This window comes from Nansenia antarctica (genome assembly GCF_963989245.1).
Source record: "Nansenia antarctica genome assembly, chromosome: 8".
Classification (NCBI taxonomy): Eukaryota; Metazoa; Chordata; class Actinopteri; order Argentiniformes; family Microstomatidae; genus Nansenia; species Nansenia antarctica.
In genome coordinates, this window is record NC_137678.1 from 39,013,904 (window position 1) to 39,029,372 (window position 15,469).

Sequence of the window (15,469 nt, forward strand, 5' to 3'; positions counted from 1 at the left end):
TATATAAGAGAGTAGGAGATGAATGTAATTTAAAAATGCCATCTTTGTCCATCACACATTATATCATCACTGTGTTTAACATGGTACAATTGATAGAAAAAGAGGATTATATACATCAAACATATTTGTATTCTAATTTGTACAACCAACTTTTCTACATTTTACATTATACACCAGCAGCATAATGTGTTAAGCGTATCATACTCATTGTACATATTATACTCATAGTATTCAAAATATTACTCGAACAGAAGGTTGCCACGATTGGCACAAGTACATGTTGTGATCAGCTCCACATCTTATCTTCTATTCTCATTCGACCTGATGAGTGATTAGCCAATCACAGAGGGTTAGGGTTAGACACTCCCCTAATTCCAGTACTCCATAGAGCCTGCCGGCTGGGGCTGCCAGGACTCCGCCCCCTCGATGATCCGGCGAATCACAGAAGCAGCGCTGATCATAATATGACCAGCTGCTTGGAGGAGGGTGGAGGCAACACGGAGGGCTTCTCTGAGAGAGGAAGAACGTGAGTGAATCAGTTGAATATACAGGCAGTAATTAGTAAAAAAAAAAAAAAGTTCAATACCCCCCCTTACACGCACAAAGTCACACCATATCCTCTGCTCACCTGACGGTTTTCTTGGGCCCAAGGCATTTGAAGTCTGCACTGACTGAATACCAGCCCCTGAAGGTGGCCTTCACGCTCAGAGAACCAAAGAGGTCCTTGGGGTTCAGTCTGTACAGGTCAAAGGTCACACATGTGATGTCTTTTCCTGTCCGGGGCTTGATCTGATCTTGGGGTTTGGAGTAAGCCTTTCCCTGAGGGTTTGGTTGAGAGAAACAAGGCTTTAGTTTAGACCAGGGGTCGGCAATTAGGTTTGGCCTCGGGCCCCCAAAAAAATTAGCCACTAGATGGCGGGCCCGAACATAATCAAAGGATAATTTGTAATTAAAGTAATTGATTGTTAAAAAATGTGACACGTTCTAATGCTTTGACTTTTCTTTCGAGAAATGTACACATCGCTAGTCAACTAACACAGCTTGTTTTGAGAGCCTGCTAACAATGTAAAGTAGTGTTATAATTAACTAGGTAGCAGTCCAATCCATTTCGTTGCAGTATTAGGCTTGACTAGCGAGTTTGTGTTGTGATTCTCAACAACGTTGAAACGTAGTTTCACCCTTTTCCATAGTTTTGAATAATAAATGTGTGGACTGACGATGTATCGCAGCCTAACTTATTCTAATAATTATTTAACATACTTTTATTCTGAATGATTCCCCCCTCCTCCAGACAAGGTCACATTATTTATTATTGGATTGGTTGTTTGCGTGTCGGGTGAAGTTAGCTAAACATTTAACCTGCTAACTAGCAAGAGATACATAATGTCACTCTCCAAAGGTCTAAAGAGGAAAGTTGACGGTGAAAACAGGGCATTTAAAGAGGAATGGACAGCGAACTATACGTTCATCCTACCTGGTTTCATCAATGCAAAGCCGTTGTGTGAGACTCACATCTTCCCTGCTCACAATGTTCCCTTTCTATACATGCGAGTCATCCTTTTCCTCAATGAATGTGATAAAGACGCACAAGAGGAATCGATAGATGCATAAAAATAAAAATAAACTGCCTGCGGATTAAAGTGACGTCAATATCACCAGATATCAAGCAAATTGTGACCGATGGGAGATGCCACTTTTCACATTAAGTGAGTACCAAGCCTGTCGTTATTGTATTTAATAACCTAATTGTATTTTGTATATTTTGAATGAATGGCTTATGGCTCATTGTAATTATTATCCCTAATAGCGCGTTTGCTCTGTCGTTTCAGGAGCATAGGCCTACCACCACTTTTGCGCCGATTTTGTTGTCAATGTTTTTCAGAAAATTAAACAGAATTTGCTTTGTTACTGTTCATATGTGTGTTGCAGTCACATACGTAAACATTACGTTTGAATGATTTAATGAGCTGATGTTATTTTTTTCAAACCACACCGTATGTCGGCTATTTCAGCACCACGCCTTGTCCACCTGCTTATGATTCTCTCTGAGGTGACTCATTAACTTCGGTGCACCCCGCTGCCTGATTGTCTGTCCCTGTGTCATTCACTCTCAACATGAATAAAAGTACAATAAGCATTATTCAGGTGGTGGTAGATTCTCTATTCGGACATTATAGGCGCGGTGTGGGACTGTCGGTCCGATATTGTAAAAAAGAAAAAGAAAAAAAAAGGGGATTCTCAAAATAATCTGCTGGGCCAAATATTATTGGTGACGGGCCAGCAATGGCCCACGGGCCGCCTATTGCCGACCCCTGGTTTAGACGGTAAGGCAGAGAATTCCATGTCGAGATCCTTATGGATCACACACACACTACTTTCTTTCATTTTTTTCTTTATTTATCCAGGGAAAACTGAGACCAAGGTGTCTTTTGCTCCCTGTCTACACTATTAGTATGATTACAAAGCTACATTAAATATATATGAAATATACAACACAATAAAATACAAAACATTAATCGTAAAACTCGTTAACACAGCGTGAGCTTAGAATTATAAGGTTCTATCTCCGTTTAGGGCAGTTCAGAGATATTGAGCGTCAAAGTTTGTACATTCCATTATGTTTTGTGAGATGGAACCTTTGTATTTCATGAATTACTAACTCAAAAATGTCAACATTCAAAAAAAAAATACCACACATGCATTAATAAACACCTAATGGATCAGATTATGTACAAAACGACATTTTGACAAAAATGGAGATAGAACCTTATAATTCTAACGTCACGACAGGCTAATGTACATGCACACTGAGATACACAGATTAGGGATGAGACTACATTAGCAAAATACTCTAATATTGATACAGTATCGGGCCACAGACAACCTACAGCAGGGGGTCTCCATGTCTGGCAAGGCTCCAGGGCCATGAGGACAGTGTTGTCAGGCAGGGACATGAAGAAGTCCTCAGAGTCCACCTCAGTCCCGTCCTCCTCACACACCAGGGACAGACACATGGTGGACAGGGACAGCAGCAGAGCCTCGCACACCTGGACAGACAGAAAGCCAAGGGATATTTTCAGGAAACAGTCCAACTAAGTGAGTATGGAGTCAAATCTGTATTATGTGTTTGGTTTTTTCTCCTCAATATGTCTTAATTTGTGTTGCATATTTTCATAATCATTGTGTTTTGCATTAAGTCTCTCTCTCTCTCTCTCTCTCTCTCTCTCTCTCTCTCTCTCTCTCTCTCTCTCTCTCTTCCTCTCTCTCACCCTGTCTCTCAGCTCCTCCAGCGTGCCGGCTGTGACGCCCTTCCTGGTCTCCCTGTCTTGGGTGACCACTCTGAACGGCCGTTGGGGAGCCGACCACACACGCCTGGACACGGACCTGTGGAAGAGGAAGAGTGAAGATGATTTTCAGACCTGATGACACAGATCACTGGCGGACTCAGGGGGGGGGCAGGGGGGGCGACCGCCCCTCCTGGTGCCCCCACGGTTGAAAAACGTCTCGCTTAAGTGCCCTTTTGAGTGGCAAAAATGCCCTTTTGAGTGGCGAAATTAGAGGATGTGCCCTATTGGCTGCCCTTCCAATGGTCTAAACTTGACCATGTGCACTGATGGGGTCCCACAGCGTTGACACATTGACATTGCCGTAGTAAGACAGCTAGACACTTTACCGCAGACTGTAGATGTACAAAGCTATCTTAATGACTCTATTATAGAACAAAAAACAAACCCTCATATAGATGTACCCTGTCTAAAACATGTCTTCCAATGCAGTGGTTAGTCTTGGCTATATTATCGTATGTGATGGGTGGGGTACAAACCTAGGTCTCCCACGTGGAACATCCAAGCCTCTACCACGTGGCCAAGTAGACAGGAAGTCCTTGAGGAGTTTACAGACGAGGCTACCTCATCACCAGAGCATGATTCCAAATCCCCTCCGTTACACTAAGCCTATATCCATGGTGCTATTGAACCACTAATGAGCTTTTTTAAAAGGTAGTATTAGATACAACAATATAGATTTTTGCACAGATGATCAGATTCACGTTCTATATTCTTCGTCCTATGTTGAATGGCATGGGTGTCTTAAACCCGCTGGCCAGTTTACTGAAGCGGAGAAGTTCTCTCTCCAACGCTTCGTTTGGTATAAACGGTGGAACCCCCGAGATAGTTACTTTCCCGAAGCAGACAACATTCCCGAAAGGGGAACAGCTGGGCGTCGTGCGCAGACACGAGGATTGTCTGACGGACGTTTCACTATTCTTATCTGAGAATCTCGCGCTCTAGCACACCGGTGGCGTTGCAGGGCGGTGCAGCTTAAATAAAATACTTGTTCTACAACTGTTCCTCTGTGTCGACCTCCCTCTGTGCCTAGAGACTCTTACATCTATATCCTAGGTTTCCCTTTATATCCTAGGTTTCCCTTTATATCCTAGGTTTTTCTTTATATCCTAGGTTTCCCTTTATATCCTAGGTTTCTCTTTATATCCTAGGTTTCCCTTTATATCCTAGGTTTCTCTTTATATCCTAGGTTTCCCTTTATATCCTAGGTTTCTCTTTATATCCTAGGTTTCTCTTTATATCCTAGGGTTCCCTATCCTAGGTTTCTCTTTATATCCTAGGTTTCCCTTTATATCCTAGGTTTCCCTTTAGATCCTAGGTTTCCCTTTATATCCTAGGTTTCCCTTTATATCCTAGGTTTCTCTTTATATCCTAGGTTTCCCTTTAGATCCTAGGTTTCCCTTTAGATCCTAGGTTTCCCTATCCTAGATTTCCCTTTATATCCTAGGTTTCCCTTTATATCCTAGGTTTCTCTTTATATCCTAGGTTTCCCTTTATATCCTAGGTTTCTCTATCCTAGGTTTCTCTTTATATCCTAGGGTTCCCTATCCTAGGTTTCTCTTTATATCCTAGCTTTCTCTTTATATCATAGGGTTCCCTATCCTAGGTTTCCCTTTATATCCTAGGTTTCCCTATATATCCTAGGTTTCCCTTTATATGCTAGGTTTCTCTTTATATCCTAGGTTTCCCTATCCTAGATTTCCCTTTATATCCTAGGCTTCCCTTTATGTCCTAGGTTTCTCTTTATAGCCTAGGTTTCCCTTTATATCCTAGGTTTCTCTTTATATCCTAGGTCTCCCTCTATATCCTAGGTTTCCCTCTCTATCCTAGGTTTCTCTTTATAAAGATCATCTCATCAAATATTCAAACAAGGAAATACATGGTTTAAAGTCAGACTTCTGTAATTGGAGGTATGAAGTCAAACATAACAATTAAAATGCATTAAAGGTTAGCAGTGCAATGTTATGAATATACAGTATATATACATGTTTTTAAAACGTGTTATTCAATAACAGTACAATCATTTCAACATGCGACATGTTGCTCCGTAGCAGTCTGGGTGGACCCCAGAGGGCAGCCAGTCTGGGGCGCACCGGGGACAGGGTAGGGGGCTGTGACCACGGGGTGTAGCGTGGGGGTGCGGTGAAGGCGACTGTCTGTCCTCCAACTTCAGCTCCAGAGCACTAGGGGGAGACAGAGAGTCAGTCCGATGACTCACAGCAACACCCTATCTGACTTTTCACCCCTAATTGCATGGATCACCAATAGCCAGCCAGCCAGCCAGAAAAATATAAAGTGAAAAAGAAGAAGAAGAAAAAAATAACATATCATGTCTCATAATATACTACCGTATTTTCCGCACTATAAGGCGCATTTAAAAGCCTTTAATTTTCAAAAAAAACGACAGTGCGCCTTATAACCCGGAGCGCCTTATATATGGATCAATTGGTTAATTTGTTGATCCATACTGGTTGTACACGGCGCTCAAGGCGCTCTGTCAAAATGTTTCAGTACGACTGGTAAACTACAAAGCCGCACCGCTTGCAGCATTACGGTAATCAGTAAACACCGGTATACTGTGCTTACTCACAGTCCCACACCACAAGACCCCAAGTAAAGAAGACTAAACAGAGTTTCCGAGGGAACAAAGTGAGATTCTTGGTGCTTTCAACTTGAAGTTTTAAAGTACCCACTCGATATAATAAACAACAGTTTAACGATCACTAAACACTTATCATTTGTGTATTGGATTCATTATTCTCGTTTGCCGGAGGCTACCGGTAAGGGAGGGTTGACTTGTAAACATAGTTTCGTTTTAGCTCGTGTTCAAAAGCAAGAACTGTGTGTTCATCTAGTTATGTGTAGTTATGTGTTTTTAGCATGTCGATGTTCTCCCAGTATGTTGTCATGTTATTAAAATACAGTTTAGACCTTCGTAGCGATGTGTTTTGTTAGCTGTTAGCCGCTAGCAGCGTTTGTTGTGGTTTGGTCAGAGTCACTTTTCTCCCATTCAGTGTTTGAGGTGAACCAACACATTCAAATACGCCTGTCGTGTTCAATCTTTCTCTGATTTGAATGTATGACACATCATTTGAAAGCTTACAATCTGTAGTTTAAGCATGTGTAAAAACTGAAAAAGTACGTTGCACATTTCACCAGGAGCTGTCACATATTGGTTGTTGGTTATAATTGTATAGCCTATTGGTTGTTTTCTGGTGTTGTTTTGCTCTGTTTGTAGTCTACTTGATGTATTTTTATCAGCTGTTAAATCACCACAGCGGTTAATCCACTAATAGAGATAATAGCAGATTGAAAATGCTTGTAGCTAAATACTCTATATCTCGTGGTTGCAGCTATTGCGAATTGCTATTCACGCGAGTCAGCTGTGAATCACCGCAGGTCCTTGACGCTTGTTGCAAAAATGGATGACGAACGGCTGATACTTGAGGTGGAAAAATATATATTTTTGACAGTGGAGCAGGTAGAACGTTGACAACGCTCAGGTGGAGCTTGGACAACGGGAAGTTGACACAACACCGATGGAGAGGTGACGCAACGCAGTAGGTGGAGCTTGGGCGTAACGCAACCCCAGTCAAACGTTTGACTGCAGTATCTATTCTATGCGCCTTATAATCCGGTGCGCCTTATAATCCGGTGCGCCCTGTATATGAAAACAGTTCTAAAATAGGCCATTCATTGAAGGTGCGCCTTATAATCCGGTGCGCCTTATAGTGCGGAAAATACGGTATGTTCTTTTTTTCTTCTTCTTTTTTTTCACTTAATAATAATTTACATTTTATCAGACAGATAATTATTTTATCAGACAGTGTGAGACAATGAAAAGATCTCACCTCCACAGTTCTCAGTCAGTGACATTGTTGTGTTTTTAGTCAAAGTAGTCCTCTATGTCTATGTCAGGGTTGAGGAGGTCCTCTCCGTAGGGGGATAGGTCCATCTGGTTGAGGATCAGGTTCTCAAAGGTCTCCTCCAGGTCCGTCTCTCCAATCAGCACGGCTCCCATCATCCTCCCTCCACTCAGGACCACCTTCACATACTCGTGACCCTTAGTGCAGCGCAGCAAAAGCTCCTGGTCCTGACCCAGACCCTGGCCGTTAAACTTCCCCAACAGGACAACCTGGAGAGGGGTAGAGAAGAGAAAGTATTAGCCACACGTTGTGGGGATGATGGGTCTCAAAATAATGATAAATTATTAATATTAGAAATGATTAAAATGCATTTAACTCGTAGGCCACTATTCTTACATTCGTCTGGTCCTTACTGAACAATTGAATATATATATATATAAAAATAAAAATGTATGGAAAAAATAAAAACTTCTACATACAATAGTGGGTCTCCAGGACCAGCGTTGGTGACCAATGCCCTGCTACAGAGAAGTGACGCTCACCTTGTGACTTTTCTCTCTTGCTCTCAACGAAGGCGGTCGCATTTTTCCCTCTCTCTCCTCCCACTGTCTTGTCCTTGTCTTGTCTCTGCCAAATTGGTTCCCCCGCCCCCCCCCCCCCTTTTTCCTTTTCTTCTTCATTCTATGGTTGTATATGTACTGTTGTAAAGCGCTTTGAGTTGCATGTCATGTATGAAAGGCGCTATATAAATAAAGCTTTACTTACTTACCTTGTAGTTGAAGAACTTGGTGATGTGTGAGAAGAGTTCGAAGCAGAAGTCCAGCTCTATGGGCTCCTCCAGGGAGTCTGCTGCCATGCAGCGTGCAGCGTGCCAGCCCATCTGACGAGCCTGGGTCCACAGACGCATCTACGCAGGGGGGACGCAGATGCGTTTGTGATGTCACCACAAGGGGGACACGGACGTGTTTGTGATGTCACCACAGGGGGGACACGGACATGTTTGTGATGTCACCATAGTGTACACAGTATCTTTGTCTATCTAGGTACAGTATGTACAGTGTACATGTGTATAATGATGACTGTTTATTACACAACATAGGACCTATGAAGTCAAAGCAGCAGGTTCCCATTCCCAGGTGGAAAATTAGGTCCTATTATATTCTACTCTATTTTACAGTAAAGCGTCATAGACGTTGTCACTACAGTAACACAACTGGTTGGTCAGATATCAGATGTGCTTCAGTGAGCTTCAGAGAGGGAGGTGTGTGTAGGTGTGTGTGTGTGTGTACCTGCTGCCACATGGGGCTGGGCTCCCAGCATGCAGTGCATACATCCCCTGCTGCATACACATCTGGCTCTGATGTCATCATGTGGTCATCCACTCTCAGTCCATGGTCTTCAGCCAGGGCAAACTGGACAAACATACATCCATATGTGACACAGTCTGATCATTTGGTCCGCATGTCGGCTACCAATCGAAATGTTCTGACTTCTCTTTTAAAACACAGAACTACGTTTCAACATTGTCGAGAATCACAACACAAACTCGCTAGTCAAGCCAAAATACTGCAATGCAATGGATTGGGTGAGTAATCCCCACTGCTACCTAGTTAACTAGAACACTACTTTACATTGTTAGCAGGCTCACAAAACAAGCTGTGTCATTGATTTTCAACAACGCGGAAATAGATTCACATTTTTCGAAAGAAAAGTCTGATCATTACATCGGATCCCGACATGAGGACCAAAGCATTAGAATATGTCACATTCATTCCAAGACCATATTCCTAGTAGATATTCTATGCATCTTGCAAGTGTTTTTAATGTGTTTTATATGTTTGTTACTGTTATTGAGTGAAGCAAAAGGAACACGGTTGAGAGTCCCATAAACACGACAAAAGTTTTTTTTCCGCAACCTAGCGGCGGAGGTTGAAATTCCGAGTAAAGCAGTCTGTGAAATGAATGGTGGGACGAGTTTTTCTTTGGCTTGCTTTTTGGGGGTCTACAATCGGTCGGGTGTATATTGTTTGTATTGTATTCATTATTTTTTATTGTTCTTGTTGTAAAGCACTTTGAGACATTTGTCTGTAAAAAGCACTATACAAATACATTTCATTGATTGATTGATTGATTGATCAATAGGCAGCCGGGAACTGGGGGAGGAAAAGGGTTTTACTCCACTCTTACTTGAACATTATATAATAGATTCTGAGACGGTCTAGGTGTTTTGCTGTTTCCTTACATTGTTTCCATGGAGAAATTGATCAGTGTTGGGTATAACGCCAGTGGCACTGACGATGAAGTCACAGCCGAACGTCTTCCCATTGGTCAGTTGGACATACACTGGCCAGGATCCTGCAGGAGGGAACAGCAAGGCATAGAAAAAGAAGAGATGCTCAGTGAAAAAAAAAAATCTAACCAATTGATAAACTGATCTTAAATACTAACTACATATTTTACTGCAATAATACTACATATTCCCTTATATGAGGACGTATGCATTGCCTCCTCTCACCCATGTCAGTTATCTGTGTGGCCAGTGGGGACTGCAGAAGGTCCTGGTGTTTGTAGATCTTCTGAACCTCACACTGGTACTCCACTGCTCTGTGGCACGCCTCCTCTGCTCCTCTCATACTGATGCCCTCATGCCAGTCTGGCCCCAAGGCACTACCAGGCCCTTCTAGCCTTGCACCCCGGACTCGCCTGTCTCCACCTCAAAACACACACAATTCAGATACAGCATTCCACCATCTCTGAGCTCCTCATCACAGGGCTAGTGTGAATTATTGTAATACAAAGGACCCAAATAAATATCAAGGGTTCAACAGATATGACTCAACAGATCACTCCCCATGTTCCGCCGTAGACTGAAGACCCATCTCTTATCTTAACTGTCCCTCCTGAGACATCTACTTACCCTCTAGCCCCTGTGTACAGTTTCTCCAGTGTCATAATAAAAGAAAGGGGATTAAAAAATCCTTCTTCTATCTAGCACAATGACTGCCAATGGCCCCTGGCCCGAGCATAGATTACTTTTTCCTGCTATGACTGGTGGATAGAAGTCAAATGTATTTATTGTAAGTCATTTTGGATAAAGGCATCTGCTAAATTCCAAAAAAATTAACAATTTTAAACATGTGCAGTCCAGATGGTGTCTTGATATTCAGATAAACACGAATGAATGAATGCATTTATGAGTTAATACATTCATAAATGTATGTATTACTTCCTGCAGCAGAGCCGGGAGAGGCTCCAGCGGCAGCCCCCTCTGTGGTGTAGCGGGCCCTCTTGCAGGGAGCAGCTCTTTCTGGCTTGTCTGAGTCCAGGGACGGTATGAGGAACTGAGCTGCACCAGCATCGAAGAAGGTGTTTCCTATGGCCTTGTCCTTCACTGCCCAGATCACCTCACAACCCTCAACCTCATACCTGCACAATGTATTCCAGATTATACACTACTGTATTCAACATACATACACACTGAGGATTACATGATAAGCTCAAATCATAGAGATTGTGGAATACTATCACTGTATTATGTGTTATTTTCTCCTCACAATCAAATACATGTATTTACACAAGTGTTTTCTCAAAGTACAGTAAGTAACACACTCACACTAATTCCAAGGCAATCCCTCCGTTTCCGACGACTACGATTCTCTTTGCTTTGCATAACCGCTTCTGAAATTCCTACCAGACACAAAACAAATCCAGCGTGAGGCAAGTAAAATTTAGTCCAATAGAACAACGGCAAGGTACTGGATTCATTCAATGGAGGGAATGTGTGCTGAACGAGCACCAAGACTGGACAAGTACCTGGGCGCTGTCTGTGTCTCGTATCCCCAGCACATAGGGGTTGTCTTGGGTGAGGAGTTTGGGTCTCCCCCCGCTGCAGATACACAGCTTCTCATAATGGATCAGCAGTCCATCCACAGTCTGTAGGGTCTGAGAGTGGGAGATTGGTTAGGGTGTGTTCTCACTAGAACATTTGCTTCACTTGGAATCAGAGTTTAGGATAAAATTCGCTTTGCTCTGCGTCGTTTGGAGCTGTGAGAACGCGCATTCGAAGTCACTCCCGGAGCAAACAGCCGACGGATGCTCCGCTTGAAAAGGGTGGTTTCGCTCCGATTAGAAAGGACGCATCGAGGCTGTCCATAGAAAAACAACAGCGCATGCGTGTTGATCTGGATAAGAGCGGGACAATCAACTACCACGTCTGTTGCTTCGATTGCGTATGTTACTTCATTTACCTAAAGGGCTGTGAGAACGCAAATCAGAGAAATAATTTATGCAACAATGTTGCAAACTCATCCACTTGCTCCGGGTCCTGATTCGGACTTTCATGTGAGAACATGACCTTAATCACACATAGCCATGTAATGACAACTGGTGTCATAGCATTTCACAAACACATCCAGAAGGTGGCAGTGTTGGACAGCATTCAAGACAGTCAACCAAGTGGGGTTTTAACAAAACAACGACTTAAGATGCAATATTCAAAAGGCTACAGTACATTTCTTCAACTCTGCTACACCACCCAAGGGTGTAGTTACAAGTCCACAGCTCTATTTCCACTTGCATTGGATGACTGCTTTCTTGGTTCTTCTATAACCACATAGGGGCTGGTTCTGATATTTCACTTTCACATTTAATTATCCTTTTTACAGCAACGATGTTGGATGGGTAACCAGGCTAGTCCAGTGCAGCACACACACTGTGGGGCAAATCAGGACATAGTTTGGTAACACTTGTTTTTCTACTCACATGTTGCTGCGCCTGGAGGGCTCTCACTGCAGACTGAATGACTCTCAGATTGGGGTACTTCTCCTCTAGGACACTGGAGGGCCGCTCCTCAACGTCAAACTCCTCCAGCGTCTTAGAGATCTAAGGAGGGAAGGAGGCAGGTTTGGGTTATGGTCATTACATTTATATACTGTAGATGAGTATCACACCAGGGGAGCCACCCCTCCTAAATTTCGTTGTTTGGTACCTGTACTGTAGCAATGACAAATAAAGTCCATTCCATTCCATTCCATTTGATGAGTTTCTTACACCTTTCATCTTGGGAGCATAGATACAAATATGTACAGTATATAAACTAGTAGGCTACATACATAATCCCACAGATGTGTAGATTGTAATGGTGATCAAGCCGTGGTTTAAGTAAGTATTAGGATTAGTAGTAGTAGTATAAAACTGTATTACCCCTCATGGGGAAATTGATTCAATCATAAAAACATCAATGCCCATGTCTGTTATCCACAAACTGATGTAATAGACCGCAATGTAACACGCTGCCTAAACAACGCTCACGCCAAAACACCCAGAATCTCACTCCAGCCAGGTACCCAAAGTTGGCAGCCCTGTGACAACAGTGTATATCACCTGCTTGAAGTTGGCCACTGCCTTTATCATAGGAGCAGCTGTCAGAAGGGCCACATCGGCGGACTCGTTCTGGGACGCCAGCTGTCAAAAAGATCAAACATTTATGCTATCGACACGACAACAGTTAAAGCAGCACAGAACATGTTGCACACACTTAAACACATCTGAAGCACTCCTTCAATAGGTTGTAACTGATACACATTCTCATCATGCAAACATGGCGAGGAGCATTGCATATATTAACCGATAGCTGATTGGTCTTACCTGTTCAGCACAAGTTACACCTGCGATGCCACCACCGACGACAACAAACTTGAATGTCAGCTCTGTCTTTGCTGCCATTCTCCAGTTCAGCTACTGTAGCTAGCTGTGATGCTAACTTGCTCGCACACATGGGCAGAAGTTGAAGTCAAGACGTGCTTGTGCAACGCGTTTAGATTAAACTAGATACCTAATATCTAAGTGGCCAATGTATGTGTTTGTGTGAAAGATAAACAATACAGTGATTTGAAGCACCATGCACCTGCTAAACCCTCCATGCACTACGCACTTCCTTGTTATGAAAACAAACTACGGCAAGCCGCAAGGTCAAATGTAATTTTCGTTAACAAGAGGGACACTAGGGGGCAGTGTTTCTCAACCCTCTCCTCGGGGCGCCCCAGCCGCTCCACATATTTGATCTGTTCCACCACCAGCACACCTGATTCAACTAATCAAGTCCAAAGCAATTATGATTTGTACTTGATTAGTTGAATCAGGTGTGCTGGTGGTGGAACAGATCAAATATGTGGAGCGGCTGGGGCGCCCCGAGGAGAGGGTTGAGAAACACTGGAATAGGGATTGCCTCCCTTCAAACAGAATACAAACTGAATACATACTGCTCATATAATTTGTAGAATTCAGAAAATCCTAAATGTTTATTATTAGGTTTTTATAGTCCTACATACTTCTATTATTGGGGTTTATCGGACAGTTCAATCAATGGCTCTCTCTCTCTCTAGCAAAAAAGTGGGGCCATGCCAGTATGTGTAACAACCAGTTATAAATAGAGACTGGAAGCATCCAGACAGAAATAAAAACCATCAGAATGAGAAAAACGACAGTGTGGAAACATCCGGAAGCGTTGATAAGGCATACCCAAGCTTTCCCCATCAGCGGACAGTGGTGGGCCAATCTGTCATGTGTCCAAACAACATTACCCCCTGCCTGACAGTTTCAATTTCAGCCCCTCAGATTGAATGCACTCTCACCCTTTCCGCATGTGCCCCTGACCTGCAAGGTAGGTCATTCTTTATTTGGGCTTGGGGGATGAGGAGGAATGGACTAATGTCAACAGATGACAATATACAGTATAGAAAGGATACATAGGCCATATGATCATCTAGGTATGCAAATACTTGGTAAATATATTTCATTAGGGGAAAAGTATTTAAAAAGGAGAGAGAGAGAGAGAGAGAGAGAGAGAGAGAGAGAGAGAGAGAGAGAGAGAGAGAGATTCAAAACATCAGTCAGTCGTCATAGGCTTAATGAAAATGCCCATGACAATTATAAGTCACATGGTCTGATTCAAACAGACCTCTATATTATAGTCATGGGGGGAATATAATTAACATGGCTGTGTGTGCCAAGCATCTAATTGCCCCTGACCATGGGGACCATGAACTCTGACCCCAGTGACATAGACTCACGTCAGAGTGTGAGATATAACATCCATAGATATCCATGATTGCGTCATTTCCTAGGGTCTAATAAACTCATCAGAGGATCTCTGGTGTTGATGGAAATGCTGGACATTAGAGGGAAAAAACACACTTTTCCACTGTGGAAGGTAATTACATTACATTATCTCACAGGTGAAGTGGTACAGTCAGTGAATCACATCAGTACAAAAAACACTGATGAATCAGTAAAACACTCTACACAAAGAGATAAAGCTATTACAGTATCTGCATGAGTTTCCGGGTGATGACCTTACATTTTTCATCATCACATTTTAGACCTGTGTTTACTACTGATAAATATTCTGACAGTGATACAGTAATACAGTATGTAATGAAACGTTTGGCTATGCATATTCCAAAACTTAGCTTAATATTCTAGCAGATCTGTAAAAATGACAATATTTCCTGGTTCTCTCAGCAGTGTCTTACATTGTAAGGTCTCACTCACCCTCATGTCCCCCTCTCCCCTGGCATTGATGTATATTCTTCATTTCTGGACCTCCATACCTATTTATAGCATTTTTATGATCTGACTGGAATGTGCTATTCTTTTTCCTCTGTGTTGCTGTTAAAATACCTGTCCAACTGCAGTTATCACGCAATGATATTTAGGCCTAAATGGAGGGAATATGGTGATGCAAAGTGAGAAGTGTGCTGTCTGCATCAAACATCAAATCATGGGTCGGTGACCTCATCACAAAGTGTAATATTTCCGGAATGTTATTATGATTCTTTTCAATCATCTCATACGAAAGTCAGTAAAACGGCACCGGTCTCTAATTTCCCTTTAGGAATTGATAATAAATAGCTAAACCGTGCCTATATCTACATATTTATATAGCAACGCATTTATTCAAGAGCAAATGTGACAACCAAACAAATAAAAAATGCGCAATCGTAGAATTACTTTAGCTTATTTTACATGCTTGTGTGCATGAATCCATTGACTAGACCCTGCTGTTCATATTAGTACTGTAGATACTTGAATGATTCATAGTCATCGAGTCATCATAACTGTAGGCCTATCTATCATAGGAAACCCTCATCAATGATTAATGTTGCAGCGCAAAAACAAAATTGTTGATACAGGTGACCTTTTCTAATGACTATTCTTCAGGTGCATTAACAACATGATACAGTATGTGTTGTTTGACAC

General features: G+C 42.4%; 2 protein-coding genes across 2 annotated transcripts; both read right to left on the reverse strand.

The window, feature by feature from the left end:
• Window positions 1–326: 326 nt before the first annotated feature.
• Window positions 327–3,963, reverse strand: LOC308164184 (lipid transferase CIDEB-like; the record flags this gene model as incomplete). Its single annotated transcript, XM_080538330.1, has 5 exons — window positions 327–510; window positions 629–819; window positions 2,889–3,047; window positions 3,270–3,384; window positions 3,947–3,963. 5 exons carry the CDS (start codon window positions 3,961–3,963, stop codon window positions 369–371), a joined length of 624 nt encoding a protein of 207 aa, XP_080394456.1. The 3' UTR covers window positions 327–368.
• Window positions 3,964–5,253: 1,290 nt separating this feature from the next.
• On the reverse strand, window positions 5,254–13,114 carry pyroxd1 (pyridine nucleotide-disulphide oxidoreductase domain 1). Its single transcript, XM_080537536.1, has 12 exons — window positions 12,857–13,114; window positions 12,593–12,673; window positions 11,972–12,091; window positions 11,024–11,152; window positions 10,824–10,897; window positions 10,437–10,636; window positions 9,726–9,923; window positions 9,453–9,565; window positions 8,500–8,622; window positions 7,980–8,117; window positions 7,196–7,479; window positions 5,254–5,527 (listed from the first exon to the last, which is right to left on the reverse strand). The coding sequence occupies exons 1-11, from the start codon at window positions 12,932–12,934 to the stop codon at window positions 7,231–7,233; spliced, it is 1,503 nt and encodes a 500-aa protein (XP_080393662.1). The 5' UTR covers window positions 12,935–13,114; the 3' UTR covers window positions 5,254–5,527; window positions 7,196–7,230.
• Window positions 13,115–15,469: the final 2,355 nt, after the last annotated feature.